The sequence below is a fragment of the Pezoporus occidentalis genome, unplaced genomic scaffold, assembly GCF_034315485.1.
Source record: "Pezoporus occidentalis ecotype Australia unplaced genomic scaffold, CSIRO_AGI_Poc_V1 ctg101, whole genome shotgun sequence".
Lineage (NCBI taxonomy): Eukaryota > Metazoa > Chordata > Aves > Psittaciformes > Psittacidae > Pezoporus > Pezoporus occidentalis.
In genome coordinates this window covers 1,694,964-1,710,091 of record NW_026912791.1, presented here as the reverse complement: position 1 = coordinate 1,710,091, position 15,128 = coordinate 1,694,964, and the positions used below count along the sequence as shown (strand labels likewise).

At 40.5% G+C, this 15,128-nt stretch overlaps 1 protein-coding gene across 11 annotated transcripts in view; it reads right to left on the bottom strand.

Moving 5' to 3' along the window:
* ZMIZ1 (zinc finger MIZ-type containing 1) overlaps positions 1-15,128 on the bottom strand; it is a 345,736-nt gene that overhangs the window by 19,180 nt on the left and 311,428 nt on the right. For 8 of the 11 annotated variants that reach the window (XM_062613387.1, XM_062613382.1, XM_062613421.1 and 5 more), the window contains 9 exons: positions 14,790-15,007; positions 13,174-13,372; positions 11,836-12,126; positions 9,582-9,764; positions 7,115-7,289; positions 5,654-5,840; positions 2,166-2,376; positions 856-961; positions 143-303 (listed from right to left, as the gene is read on the bottom strand). In XM_062613387.1, the coding sequence (XP_062469371.1) occupies positions 143-303; positions 856-961; positions 2,166-2,376; positions 5,654-5,840; positions 7,115-7,289; positions 9,582-9,764; positions 11,836-12,126; positions 13,174-13,372; positions 14,790-15,007 (1,731 nt within the window). The remainder of the gene's footprint in view (positions 1-142; positions 304-855; positions 962-2,165; positions 2,377-5,653; positions 5,841-7,114; positions 7,290-9,581; positions 9,765-11,835; positions 12,127-13,173; positions 13,373-14,789; positions 15,008-15,128) is intronic. The other 3 variants (XM_062613417.1, XM_062613412.1, XM_062613451.1) reach the window with 3 other exon arrangements.

Genomic DNA, 15,128 nt, shown 5'->3' with positions numbered 1-15,128 from the left:
AATATATGCACAGTTAATTATTTAGCTCGATAAACACAAAGAAATCACATTTTATTAGGTGCTCTCTTAGGATAACTAAGCTAAATGTACTATAACAACACATGTCTGAGGGAATACTGACAGGCCACTGGCATCTACTCACTTGTACATGCTTGCAGTCGTGACCCCTTGCTGGGAGCTGAATCCGCCGGAATGTGATCGGACACTTCAGAGACACTTTAATAGCAGTTTGCTCTACTCCATCTTCCCCATTTAGTGTCGCATTGCCAGAGGAAGCTGCTACACTACTGAAGTTCCTCTTTACTGTTTAGGAAGAAAGTATGCGTATGTGTAAAACACAAGTGTACTGTAAATTCTAACATAGAAATCTGAAAGACCAACACTTCAACTGTTAAGGGCCAATGTAGTGGACAATTTATCCACACAAATGTATTCTGTGTAATTTTCTCCTGAAGAGACAAACCACCACACACATGCAAATCAGCTATACCCCCAACCAAATTATGTGCTGTACAAGCGCTCAAAGCAGCCTTAAAGAAAGAATAATCCTTCTACCTGGGCCTTTTAGGTAAAGTCAAAAACAAGTATGAGGGAAAGCTGGAGAGATTTTCCTGGAATGGGAAAGTCCTCATTAGGAAGTAAGCTTGTGTCCCTGGTACTTTGTTATGCCCTCTCAAATAGGCCTCAACATCTGAGGATACTGAGGATTTAATCTATTCACATGATGTTCTGGAAATTCCCGAGAAGTAAATATTAAGGTTTTCAATAGGCAAGTAAATCTTGCGCAGAAATAGCTTATCACAACTGAACACAGGCATCCTGGAAAGCCATCATCCACACAAAATGGAAACTCACTCTTAGTGATACAATGTTCTGCTGGGAGGAGGCGTTTCTTTAGTAGACCTTGAAGTACAGAGCGAACTGATGGCCGGTGTACTAACTGCAACACGAACAAGTGTGACTGGAAGAAAATGCATTTTGTTACCAAGAGAACCAAACGCACAGAGTAAATACACAGCTGAACAGAGCGGCATTCTTCCCTTGAACACATGGCTTCTGTAAGAGCCTGGTGCTTAAATATGAAAGCTGGATCTGCTCTGCGTGCATACGGGCTCCCTTAGGGATATTCTGCACACTGCATAGTATGTTGTTCCATGCTCCAGGAGCATAGCATCTACAAGCGCTCTAAAGAAACAAAGATTTTCTACATTTTTCTCCCTCCTTAATATTAAGAATACATAGCGCTGACACATTCATCTCTGACGTCAGGGGCTATTTTTAAAAATCTGAATTCTTTGACACTGTCTAGCCTCCCTGCCTGCCCTCAGACTATGTTTGAAGTTGCAAAAAATGACTTGCTACTGATGCTTCTGGAACCAGCTGAATCTTTGTCCCCAGCACAGATCTCATTGGTGATTCATAGCATGCTGCCTCCGCTCTTAGCCATCAAATAAATGACATTAGGTGGAGAAACATCAGTATGAAGTAAAGCAAAATAAGTGAATGGCTTCTTGTCAAAGTGCCTCACACTGCAACCTTGGGAGAGGTAGCAGCTTGCTTTATTGTCAGTGGCAACAGAACAGTCAAAAGCTCATACTGTATGTGTGCAACCATCTGCATAGAAAATACAGTTCTCATCCCCAAGAGTGGAACTATGGGAAAGAACAAAGGGGAAAGTTGCATGGTCTAGACTGCATCATAGAATGTATTTGTCATCTAAAAAGCTATTAAAAAAAATCATTACCACCACCAATGATTATGCTGTTGATATTCTCATGTCAAACCACACTCAGGTTAACACTCTAAGTAAAAGAAATTAGCACCAGACAACAGTCAGCATCACAATCATCTGCTTGCACATTAATACACTTTAGCTGCCTTGTTACACAGCCACACACTAATTAGGTAGGAGACCAAACTCCCATCCTCCCCTAGACCACAAGCCTGTTCAGAGACACAAGGACTCCTTTACATTCTGCAATAATTCAGTGGAAAAAATTTCCACATTAGCACTCCAACTGTGTCATCATCAAACAAGCACCTTTCCAGAAAAATGCATGGACAAAAAAGAGAGTAATGCTCTTTCAGCTAAGGCAACATTTGCAAACAGTACTAAACAGCAAATTCAGCATCAGCAGCTGCAGCCATGAGCTCAGTGTACTTACACAACAACATGCTGTGACTGTAATTTGAATCGTGTTTCTTCCTGGCTGGCAGACGTGCTTTAGGTGCAGAGGTTTATGAGATGTCTTGTTGTCACCACGTTCAATGGTAAGTGGGGTTGCATTAACGCTGACCTGGACTGAAGCTGGCCAGTTTGTGTTCATTTGTCTGTCTTCATGGTGATAGCACTTGAACTGTAATTCCAAGTCAGACCTGTATAACAATCAATAAATCTTCCTTAATTTTGTGTTCACATTGCAGAGGAAGGTCATTTTGATGCTAGGAAAGCTTTTTCTTCATCAATCAGATTATTTTTCTAGACTTATTGCCAGTAAAGGATCTAACATACTTCATAAAAGCCCTTAACAGAAGCAAGTCATGACGAATTACTGATGCAAACATACACAAACTTGCTATTAATATTTTGCACTTATAAAGAACTCTCCAAGGGAACATATCAGACCACTTTGCAAAACTAGACCATGAAGTCATCCTGCAGAAAGAAAAATGACAACATTCAGTAGGTCCTTCCTGTGTGCTAAAATCTAAGAACAAGAGAGCAACATGCTGCAGCGCTTTCTGCTGGAAGACTGTGGATACTTCACTTCAAAGCATTTAAAAGAGCACTGGAATGAACACTTGTCAGACAAAACACAAGTACAGCTAATCCTGCCTTGGAATAGGTAAAAGAACTCAGATAAAATGACCTCTGTATCTCACCACCTGCATTTCTGTTATTCCAAATTAACACAGCTGTGGATTAAACCTACCCAATTCAGACCTTCTTTCAGAGCACAAATTCCTCCTACCTCTCCAATAATAACTTCTGCACGCTGTTTAGCTCCTCAAAAATGAGTTTTATAACACCTCCAAAAATTGAAGAGGCTGAGATTAAGTTAATCACAAATTCAGTGGGTAAAACTATGACTTCAGTTTCATATGTGGATGTTAACCTTGTGTTAGGAATGAGTAATTTTAAGAAGAAATTTAAAAGAACATGAAAAACTGAACTGAAATGTCAGGATTCTGCTGTTTATGACAGCAAAAGACAGATGAATGTTTATCTTTTATATTTGAAAATCTTGGTGCTCGTTTCTTCATCTTGCTTGAAGGAAAGTATCTTTGTAAGATCCATGAACAGCTTATTCAGGTGATCATCACCTTAACTGCCATTTTCCAAAACCAGAGATTCAATTCTGAGTTAACATCACCTTTTCTGGATGTCAAAACATCAAGATCTAGCACTGTATAAAAACATTACTTCTTTTTTTAAACAGAAAAGTATAGAACACAAATCAGCTGATCTTTCAACATAACCCATATCAATCCATATGAATTCTTTGCAGCTTTTTCTAATATTTTATTACCAATTTTTGAAAGCTCTCTCTGCAAGATCCACTGGAGATTCCCACCTTTTGAGAACACACTGCAGTCACCCAAAGCTGGAGGGAAGCAAGGCTTGGTACCTCAGACATAAAACACAAGCAACACTAAGTGTGCTCCAGAGGACTCTGAGCAGGCCTGCTGAATGTCACAAAGTGGTGACAGAGTGCAGAAGACCCTCATGTTCTCAGCACACAGTGTCTCCACTGTGGGATGCTATTAATTACCAAGTAGTGCTAAGACTGAACCAGCTTCAAGAAGACATTTTCTCTGCCTTCAACCTTTCTGTTTCTCATAACCATGGAAAGTTTCAGTGGGGAGAAAATCAGTTGCATTGCTATTCATTATGTGTGTACATGTGAGAGGTTTTGCTGAATATTTTAACTGGCAGACAAATATTCAAAATTGGCTTGATTCCACCATTCTCTATAAAACTGAAATCCATTCACACATGCGACTAATTCATTTTTCTGGAGTCCATCCAGCCCTGAATTAAATGTGAAATGACTTCATTACAGGACCGTCCGTTCTCCCCACTATTAACAAGCTTTTCAAAACAGCAGACCTGAGCACAGTTTACCTATGAGTCTTCATTAAAATAAGTTTAAATAAAGGCTATGTGCTTGGTGAGCTAAGGAAGAACAGATATTAAGAAACAGCCTCATGCCTCAGTGCAGTACTACAGATCTACTGAATGAGCCAACACAATCCCCAGTAGTGATTACTTATTAATAACAACTAGCAAATAACTGCCAAAACTCCCTCTGCTGCGAGTACTCCATGATAATGAAATGCAAGTAAGCAATAACTGACCTCAAAGTTAAGTTTTAATTATTGGATGTGGTCTGCCTGCAATCTCCCTCCCTCCCAACACCCAAGGCTACCTCACGGTAGGGGGGCAACGCTGCAGCAAGGACTCCTGTATCCCGCATCAAGCCTCAGTTTTAGAGGCAGAGTTCATCCCTGGAGCAGACAACTGAGTGCACCTCTGCCCAACTCACACCCTCCATAACATGAAAACAGAAGTCTCAAGTAGATTCCAGTGAACGGGAAGAAGATCCTCAAAGGGAAAAAAGCTGAAGCTACAAGTTACTATTCCCACTAAGGTCAGGGGGTATGTGGTCCAGGCATGGGAAGAAACTGAAAGCAAGACAAGCGTAACAGAAAATGTGCTGACAGAAGGATGCTGCATTTTATGCTCTCAGCTGCTACACCTGAGAAACAACCTCCATAAAGATCCTGAGCAACTAACCAGCCTTCACAGTGCACAGAGACAGGTTCAAACAGTGTTATCAGCAGCCTTTTATTAAACATTTTATTAAACATTAAAGCAATGTTTATCAGCAGCCTCAGGATAACACTGAGACACTTCCCGAGAAAAACAGAACAAGAAGACAAAATTATTCTGTGGTATTTGAAAGTAGATAAAAAAGATTTAGGCTCTGACAGTCATTTGATCTAAAGCCCTTCCATGAAAATGGTGAAATCAGGACATAACCTGGAATCACTTATGCAGATCTACATTAAATGCAGGAATGTACCACCTTTGTGCTGGAAGGAAGTACTTGATGTAAGTGAAATCCACAAGCTTTTGTATGTGGAAAGCCGTGTTCCAGTATCTCTGACCTGTCCTTAGTGGAATCATAGGGGAGAGCAGAACTTCTGAAGTTAGTTTCTAAAGTTTGGCAGATTTAAGCACTTGTATTTCCCAAGTGACTTTACCAAGCCTCTAAATCAGGCCCTTGATTTAGAGGGCCTGATTTTCATTATTAGATACTCTGCACCATTTATGTATCGGTCCTGCACAGTTACTCCTGCAACTAGCATTTCAGAAAGCACCTAGAACTTCAGAGTCTTCCAAATGGAAGTTTGTAATGGTGCTGGTCATCTGTGTCCAACACCTGTTCCAGCAGAAAGGATGGAAGGGTTGCAGTGATTTTTCAGACACTGTGTGCCATGTGCTATCAGCAAGGAGATGCCACACAGATGAGGAGGCACTTTAGAACATGTTGTCTCTGAAAAGTGAGAGGTGAGAGTTATCCGTAAGTGGCAAATCTAAGTGGAATTCATGTGGCCTCCTTGCATCACTGGTTGCAAGATAGCTTACCTCCACATCAGCGTCTGATGAACAGTTGGCCGTAGGTGAAAGACATGGTTACTGACTGCCAGGTTGTGTTCCAGCCGGAAGGGCTCCAGTACAACACCATCTCTCACAGGAAACGTCAGACGCAGCTCATCATTGTGGTTGGCTGGGATCGAAGAGGGAGAGAAAGCGTGAACTTTCCCTTTAGCATCTGCAGTGCAATAATAATGTGTATATTTATACAGAATAGTAACAAATGGCACAGTGATCTGCTACTGGGTCTAAGCAGGTTCATACACACTTAAAGGAAAATCACAAGGAACAAACTGATATGAGTGACAGAGCTCAAACTGATTGTGATGGCAAAACAAAGTCTTCTATTCTCCCACACCTCACATTTGGACCTTAGCATCCTGACCATGAACAGAAACCAAGCCTGGCAAGAATTCCTAGTTTTTTGTTACTGGATAGGTTCTATGTCCAGGCTGACTCTGTTGGCAGAAGACTTGACAACAAATCTCTCAATTATGGCAAACAGTGATAATGCTTATTTTCTCTGGTTTGAACAGCAAACAACATTACCCAATCAGTTTCAACAGTCTCATCAGCTGAAACTATCCAATGACCAAAGATACTTGTTTTTAATTACAATCTGATCTCACAACATGACGGCTTGTGGTAAACTTACAGCTGATCTATGAAGTATGAATGTCTTTAAATACTGTGCTCTTACTCAAATAATACTGCAGGCCACCTTTTACTTTATTTCTCACCTATCCTGACCTCAAAGACAGGTTGCAAAGTGCTAATGCAGCAGCAGTTATTTTACAGAAAACATAAAGGTTCTCCTAACTTCCTAGTAAATGGTATCTCCTATTGTCTATCAGTCACTTCAGAACCTCAGACATCTTGTGGTAATATACAGTCAGAGAGATCTTGTTATTCCTGCCCTGTACCCAGCCAAATGCAGCTGTGACGTTGAGTGGCTTTGAAAGGAACATATGTCAATTTTTGGCCTACTACTGACTATTCTTAAGCCTATATGGATCACAATAAAGACACCACTATAAATATTCACACTTCACGCTATTCTGCAAGGATGTTCAATGAATGGCTTTGCCCTTGAACAAAACAGATCACAGTGAAATTTCATACAATAAACAAGCCTACCAAGCACACATAGCACAACACAAAATCAAGTGGTTTATCCTCAGGAAGTGTACCAAAGGAATACTTCAGAAGTAAAATCTTTACAAGTTTAACCTGGAAGAACACTTCTGATATTCTACTTCAGGAGGGGATAGCAATCTTTTGTTTTCCTGTCCACTGTTTCTAGTGACCCTGCACTGTGCAGGTCACCTATCACAACTTCAACAATCAGCCTCTCCCAGAGCAGCAATCAGAGCTAGTTTCCAGACTCTGAAATATATGTGGCAGAGGACAGAGACAGTAAATGACTGTGGCGGCATTCTGTTTGCTACTCACTTGGAGGTGGTGGTAAAGCATTGATATTTGGTTTAATGTCAGGTGGGAATGGTGGTTTGACATCCTGGTTAGGTGACAGGTATGGAGGAATATTGCTCCCTGGAGTCATAGGTGGTGTGGGATTTCCTGGAACAGGTGAATGAGGGTAATTTGCCACAGGTACAGGCCTTGATGGCTAGAAAATAAGTAACATCACATTGTTATTGCAGCCTGAAAATAAGAATAATAAGCCTTGTGAACTGCACTGCTATCAAACACCAAATACTACAAACAAGGTAGGGAGGCCCCTCTGCCACTGGAAGGGGAAGAAACCATAGGAGGTCCCATGAGGCCTCCAGGGAAGAGGCAGACTAGGAGAGCAAAGCAGGAACTGAAAACAGACAAGCCAGCTTAACTCAGGCAATGCCCACATACAAGCATGGCTGCCAAAAGGCCTGTCACATTCCTCTGAAGGCTCTCTTTCCAAAACCAACTGTCAATTCACTTTAGTTTTTCCACACCACCCCAACCCACCCAGCCCTTTGTATCTCTTTGGCTTCCTCCCAAAATAGCCCCACTGCACAAAAGCCTACGTGAAAAACAAATTTCAAAGACATGCAATTAGAATGTTTCTGTCCCTTTTACTGTCATCTATCCTTTCTTCCATCCCCGTCCAACTCATCTACTCAGAATGAAAGCTCTGAGGGTCAGAGGATGTCTTTTATTCTGTGTACCTACAATTAGATTTTGTTCTTAGTTTGATGCTGAATAAGACAAATTAAAAGAAAAAGGAAGGTTAGGTATAAATAGCAGCTATAGTATTAAAACATCGTTGGTTTTGTTTCTTGTAATTAAAGGGATGGCTGTAGTTAACAGAATAAACCAGTAATGAAGGAAGCTGACATTAACCAAAACTGCTATTTCAAGTCACTCTCTTGTAATAGCTCATGTACCATAAGCACATATTCATGGGAGTGTCAGAAGATGAAAATCTTTACAGCCAGCCAAAGTATCAAGACTTCAAACCTGATTCTGTATCTAAATGCAGCACTGCTAGCATAGGATACTCCAAAGTGTCTAAGAAATCTGAGCATTTCCATTTCCAACCATTTTTGCTTTTTTAACGCACAGAGGTACTATCTTCGCAATCACTATAATCCGAAGGTTCAGGTCCTGTCTGTGACAAGCTGGAATTTTTCCACTAGCTAGGATGAGCTCCCTTGTTAACAAGGTCTCTTATTTTCTGTTTCCAGAACAGTCGTTATTTGATACAAAATAAAGGATGCATTGGAAAGACCACAGACTTCCTGTTAGAATTATACTGTAAGGAAAAAACTTAAAACTCCATCTCAAATACACACATGCAAAATGTATTAAAAAATCTGTCACTTAAAAACTTGACTGTTGAGATCATCTGCTGTTATTTTAGCATAAGTGACTGCACTGGAATTACAGCAGTTGAGGATCTGTCTCCTCCTCATGTTCTTCCTGGCAGTGTACTGCAAAAGCTGCCATGATGCAAGAGGCACTCCTTTGGGTACCACAGTGGACAGCTTGGAAGAGCAGATACTCTATAATAAAGAGTGTTGTTTCCTCTTTTGTTTTTTCAATGGTTTGGTTTTTTTTGTGTGTGTGAATGACACTGGAACAATTCCAATTCAACACCAATGTGCAACTTAGATTCTTTAGCCCACATTAGAGATCAGTAAGTAGTTAAGAGACTTCAACAGCTAATGTTTTAAGAGCAGGCTAGACCATTGATGGTTCTCCGCATTTTTATGCTCACTGGAGTACCCTGTATGCAAAAGATCACTTTTGTGTGCAATTCAAAGACATCAAACCTCAGTAGGCCCTCAGTACAAACTCAGTTTGGAGAATATGAAGTGCTCAAAATGTATCCATAAAGCAGGCTTTAGGCAAAATTTTAACAATATTAATTCCTGTTCAAAACAAGCAGCACAGAGGGAAAAGAAGGAGAAAAGGGGAGGGAGAAGTCAGAGGAAGTCACTCAAACATCAGTTGAAAGATTAATTCTACAGATGGAAGAGCTTTTAAGTTTGAACTAGCTTAATCCAACAGTGACCACTGTAGGTCTGAAAATGGGATGCTGCAACACTGACCTTGTTTATTACAAATTTCCAAAGTTGTATTTTTGCAGGGTGCCATGAATAGGTGAAAATATTACACCTGAATCTCATTAGGTACCTTTTTTTCACATGCTATTTTTAAAGCAAAACCAACATTTCCTTGTAAAAGCCTCTAATGAGCTCCAGTACCGTTCAATTTTCTTTATTTTTTATTAACTGCTCTGAAGTTAGAATGCAACTTGGCTGATTGACTTGATCCTGTGATATCCAAACATTAGTAAAAACACTGCTTTTTTTCCCCTTTCCTTTAATTACATAAAAGCAATAGCTATGAAATAATTCATGCGACTTCATTCATAAATGTCTAGTGGAATGCAACAAGACAATCTGAAAATTCTTACCTTGTAATACTGCCCCATGTTGACTGTTGGAGGAGGGTACTGCCCTGTGTTTTGCTGGCTTGGCATCCTCTGTCCGGGATAGTTGGGAGATGTAAGGGGTCTTGGAGGGTTGGGAGTGGGGTACTGACCAGGCTGGTTTGGAAACTGGCTATTTGGTCCATACTGCTGGTTTCCATAATTCGGCTATTTCATGACAGAGATTAAGGAAGACAAAGATGTTTCATGCAAGCAGCTGTCTTAAATTGATTATTAGCACACATTTGACAGCAGAACCAAAACAAAAAAACAAAAAACCCCTCTGGGTGCATACTTCTCAACTTAGTGCCACTTATGCCTAAATCAGGTCCTTGATGGCTGGAAGGGAATACTCACTCTAAAGCGTAAAAATCCCACACACCAAAGTGGGATAAGAATAACTGTGCATCTTAACACACACACTTAGCCTTGCAGTGCTGTTCAAAGGGCACTGTGTTTGAAGAAACCAGAATTACAACCAGATGCAGTGTTCGCAAAATCTCTGTGTTGTTGCAAGTGCTACCAGCCCCAACCCTGGGGATCTGTTTCCAGATGGAGAATGGAAGCACAAAAAGTACTATAAAAAAAAATAAAAATACCCTGGAACGGGCAAAAACCTGTGTTGTACACGTCTCTCTGCTCAATACAGCTGCTATCCTGGCTTTGTGCTAGAACATACAGCAAGGCTTTAACAACTAAAGAGATGCCACCACTAGCCATAAACTCCCTGCTAGTGCTAACTAGTACTGTGCTGCAGTTTTGGAGTTGAAGTTATGAAAATTGGAACTTTAGAGGTAATATAATATCAATTTGAAAAATTAACTGATTAACAGGCAGTTTCCATAAATGAAGCCTTCAAAAGCTAATAAGGAAATAGCATCTCTAAGACCTGCAGAATTCCAGACCAGAAATCATGTAACATTTAAGGTATTGTTCAGCACTGACTTCTTGGAAACGTGACCATATTCACTTACAAGGAAATACCTGCTTCTGAAGCTGCAAAAGAAATCCCAAGGTAACAACTATCTGAACAAGACAAATTTTGTGTTTTCTTAATTGTAGAGTAAATAGCAGTATGAAAAGCCATCCTAGAGAAGCAACTCCTGGTAAAGCACACTACTTTTTTTTAATTTCTGAATACTTTTTAATTAATTTAAAAAAAGTAGTTTGCAGATCAGGAAAGAAATGTAGCCCAATAATAAATGTTTGCTATACTTTCCGCATGTTGTGGTACTCTTTGCTATATGTTTTCTAGAAAGTCTTACTACCATTATTATAATCAGGGCAATGTCATAATATTCAAAGCTCTACACCTGAAGCTACAGCTGTTGTTTTAGTCTCAGTTTAATACAGACTTTCACCAGCAAATTACCTCTGAAGCTACTGATGTGGCTAGATTTGTAAAGATAATTAGGTGCATATAGAGCTGAGAGGGTTGGTGGGATTTTCGAAAGCACCTACTGCCTGATTCATACCAATTTCAATAGTAAAATGCATTGGTACTTTTTAAAATCCAAAGGCTTTTCTGTCTACATCTTTGGTTGTCTACATGTCTAAATTTTGACGCTAAGTGTTTTGCCTTAAGTCAATGGCAATGTAATTTTGTCTACAAAGCCACTCAGATCCCATATAACAGCATGGGAACTTAAGAGAGAGAACACTCCAAATAAACTTATATCAGATAAATGTTGACAGAGAGGGATTTGAGTTCAACATGATTTATATTCATCTCAGTGCCTATAAAAAATAAGCCTCAAGAAGTCTGGAAAGCGATTGGTCTTTAAAATAAATGTTATCACTGCTGGTGTTCATACAATGTCCACCCTTGTATCTCATTAGAACAATAAAACCACCCAATAAAATGCAGATCACATATGTACTGGGCTCAAATGAAGTATTTCACCTTCAACATCTCTTTTAAGTTGTCACATTAAATAAATCCACGTCTGTGAAAGAAGTCTACTTATGGTCTATGAATTCACCATCTAGCATGAGAATCTTCACGTGACGTTTTGTGGGCTCAGCTGATTTTGGGCCTTCATTGGTTTTAATGACTGTCATCTTGACTAATATAGCAAGGGTCAACCCCAAAAAAGAAAGAGCTGCTTCCACTTGTATTTTAACGGCAGCATTCCTATCAAGGCTGGAACAACGATGTACCTATCTTACTGGGATGTGCACCACACGCATGTTGCAACACAGGGAAACAATGTATATAAAACATAATTTATCTTATTACCTCTCCTGGGTATGGTCTCTTTATGCCCTGTATAGGCAAAGACTGGGGGCGTGGGCCTGGGTAGGCTTGCTGAGGCATCCTCTGCCCATGGGTGCTGAAAGGACTCATCCCAGGAGGCCGAGGTTGGTTCATGCCCATGGGCGGCCCACTCATGCTGGAAGGTGTCATTCCTGCTCCCATGCTTGCTGGGTTCATGTTGCCTGGCATAGAAGCAGGGCCACGAGGACCAGGCTGGTTCATAAACTGGTTGTTGTAAGCCTGAGTTGGACCCATCTGGAAAGAGGAACAAACCTTCAACGGAAGAAGAAGAAAAAAAAAAAAAAAGAATAAAATGCGACATGCATTTAAAATGGGAGGAGGGAGCTGAACATGCTTTTGGGGGAGGGAAGAAGGGGAGGATTTATGTCGCATTTTCCGTCAGTGTTCTCCAACATTTGATGAGCAGCCACGTTAATTATAACAACTCAATTGGAATTGTAGAAGGCATAAGAGAGGAAGACAGACGTAAGTCTAAGGTGAGCAATTAACTTGTTTAAATTGACTAGTTATTACTGTAAGGTAAACACGTTAGGAAGTTGGCTGTGTACATACAGCACAACGCTACAATTTCTAAAGTGTGCTTCTTTACATCACCTGGCATATGAGGCCATATACATCAGGACTCAGAGAGGTAAAAAAGATAAGGAGGGAAAAACCTGAATTGATCAAACCCTTGTTTATTTTAAGAAAAATATTACATGAAGTCATGACATGCTGCAGGCTATGGATCACCAGAAATGCATGTCTCGCATAGCAGTTCTCACAGACAATGTTAGTTAAAAGCAAATCCCTTTTCTACTGTTGTTTCCTTGTTTGAAGGGGAAATCAACCAACCAACCAACTGTAGCTGGCAAAATAAACAATTACTGAAGCGGTAACAAACCTATTTTAAGATTCTGGAACACTTTACCAGGTACTCAAATTTAAAGGTTCAAAGGCTGGCAGAGGCAGCAATAATATATCACATCAGATGCAGCTGTAACTTCTGGTAATCTTTGATTTTTTTTTAAGGGACAATCTCCAAACTACAAAATACAGTTAGGCAGGATTTATTTCCAACCCTAACTATCCGACGATTCTACAATTTAGTGGGAAAAACATGGGAGATCAACTCATACCTACATACACACATTCCAGCAGTTTCCCATAAGCATTTATAACCATGCTCATGCACAAAAAAAAAAGTAATAAAAAAAATAGAGTAGGCAACCTAATAAACAGGGGAGTAAGAAGAACAGCTCAATTCCCTGTAACGGTCTAGATCAGGCAGGTAGGAAGATGCGAGGGTTACTCCCTTACCGGTCCATACTGGTTCATGTCTTTATTCTGCGTTTCTTGAAGGGCTGCCACAGTGGCTGTAGCTGTGGCTGTTGCTGTAGCAGCTGCAGCTGCAACTGCAGCAGCAGCAGCAGCGGCAGCTGGCTGGGTGAAATCAGCTGGCGGCCTCGTGTGGGGTGGGATCCCCATTCCTGCAGGGGTATTTGGGCCTCCTGGGTAACTGACAGGGAAGAAAGGAAAGAAAGAAAGAGAGAATTAAGATGCGCCTGGTGATTATTTTTTTTTTAACACTGGTGTGATCTTCATCTGAAACTGTTCCAAAACCATGTACAACACCTAATGAAAGCCAGCAGGACAAGGCATGAGGTGTGTATATGAAATGCAAGTGTTGCTCAGGTGTAGCAGTCATAGCCGCTGGGATTGCAAGGACCCACCATCAGTAATTTCAGCGGCAGTGCTCTGCTTTGCAGCTCTGTAGCTTACTGTGAAGCTGAACTGAAATCCTGGAAGTTAATGCACGCTTCATTTCCCAGTAGTGTAGGGGTATATCGCACAGTGGCATGAACAGACAGCTTTCTTCCCTACAGTGTGCTCATTTGTCTCAGTGGTGAATTACACCAAGTGTTGCCAGCATCGTAAGTGCTCTTCCCTGACCCTTAGCAGAAAGGACAGGAGAGCCCCAATGCAATCAGCTCTACTGCATCCCATACAGTGTATTCTGCAGTTCCTACCAGGCTCTCCTATTGATCATAAGATAAATTAAGCTAAACCATGCCTTTCACACTCCAAGACATCAACCATTTTTATAAATATGAGCCAGTATACTGTGCCCATTTTAGAGATGTTAATACAAAGCCAAAGAAACTTTCTGATTTGTTCAAGGTCACTCAGTAAATCAGTGGCAGAGATGAAGGGAAAGAGATGTTCTCAGTGTCCCAGGCTTTTATTCTTCACACTAGACTGACTATGCTAACAACCTTTTCGGCAGGCTTTGCAGAGGGACCATAAATAGTGGTTTCAGCTAAGTGCACTTACCACCCTTGTTTACAAAGCATAGACACAGAAAGTAAAAATGTAACAAACCCCAGGCTATTAGTTTTTGCCTTATTTCACTAATGCAGCATTTACTTCCCTGAAAAAATATACAGCCTGACCATCTCTCTCTTAAGAAACATCTTCACCCCCAATTCTTTTCAAATTCCTACTGTGGAGTAAGTATATGGGCAGAAATATGCCACTGCACTGGAACCTACTTTGTCTAATACAAGTTTATTCCTCCATGCACATGTAGAAATTATACCATCAATACCTTTCACATCCTGGCCTTATTAAATGTTAATCATTCCTAAGTGTGTGGTTTGTTTAACAATCTCTCTTAATTAAAACTTTATTTTGGGGGGTTATTAAAGCTAATTGATTGACTTAAGCCATTTCTGTTTACTGTGATGAATTTTACTGCAGTTTGGGTAGCTGATTTCTGAAGCTGTAAAAGCAGCATGCACTTGAGTTAACCAGCATAAAATAGCTACTGAGACTTTATATAATTAAAATAAGCCCAAGATACTTCTGCCAGGCCACTAAAACAAGCTTCATCAATGATTTACATCCATTTCCCGCCTCACACAAGTAAATCTTACCTGCCACCAAAGCCTCCACTTCCAGGATAATTGGGTCGCCCATACATGCTCTGCTGTATGTACGGCTGAGTGGAGCCTGCCTTGGCTGAAAATTGTTGCTGCTGTCCAGCAAACTGAGGGGAATTGATACCAGGGTTGCTGGTAGTCATCCCAGAAGCCATGGGATTTCCTGCTGGGTTCATAGGGTTGTTAGCATTTGCCATTGGATTTCCCAGCACCTGTGAGGACAAACATGAGAATAAAGGGCTGTACCTTGAACTACCTCAAGCAAATTAAGTTGATTTTTTGCAATCAATAATTTAAAATACAATCACCCTGTACTCTGAACTCCAGTAAGCA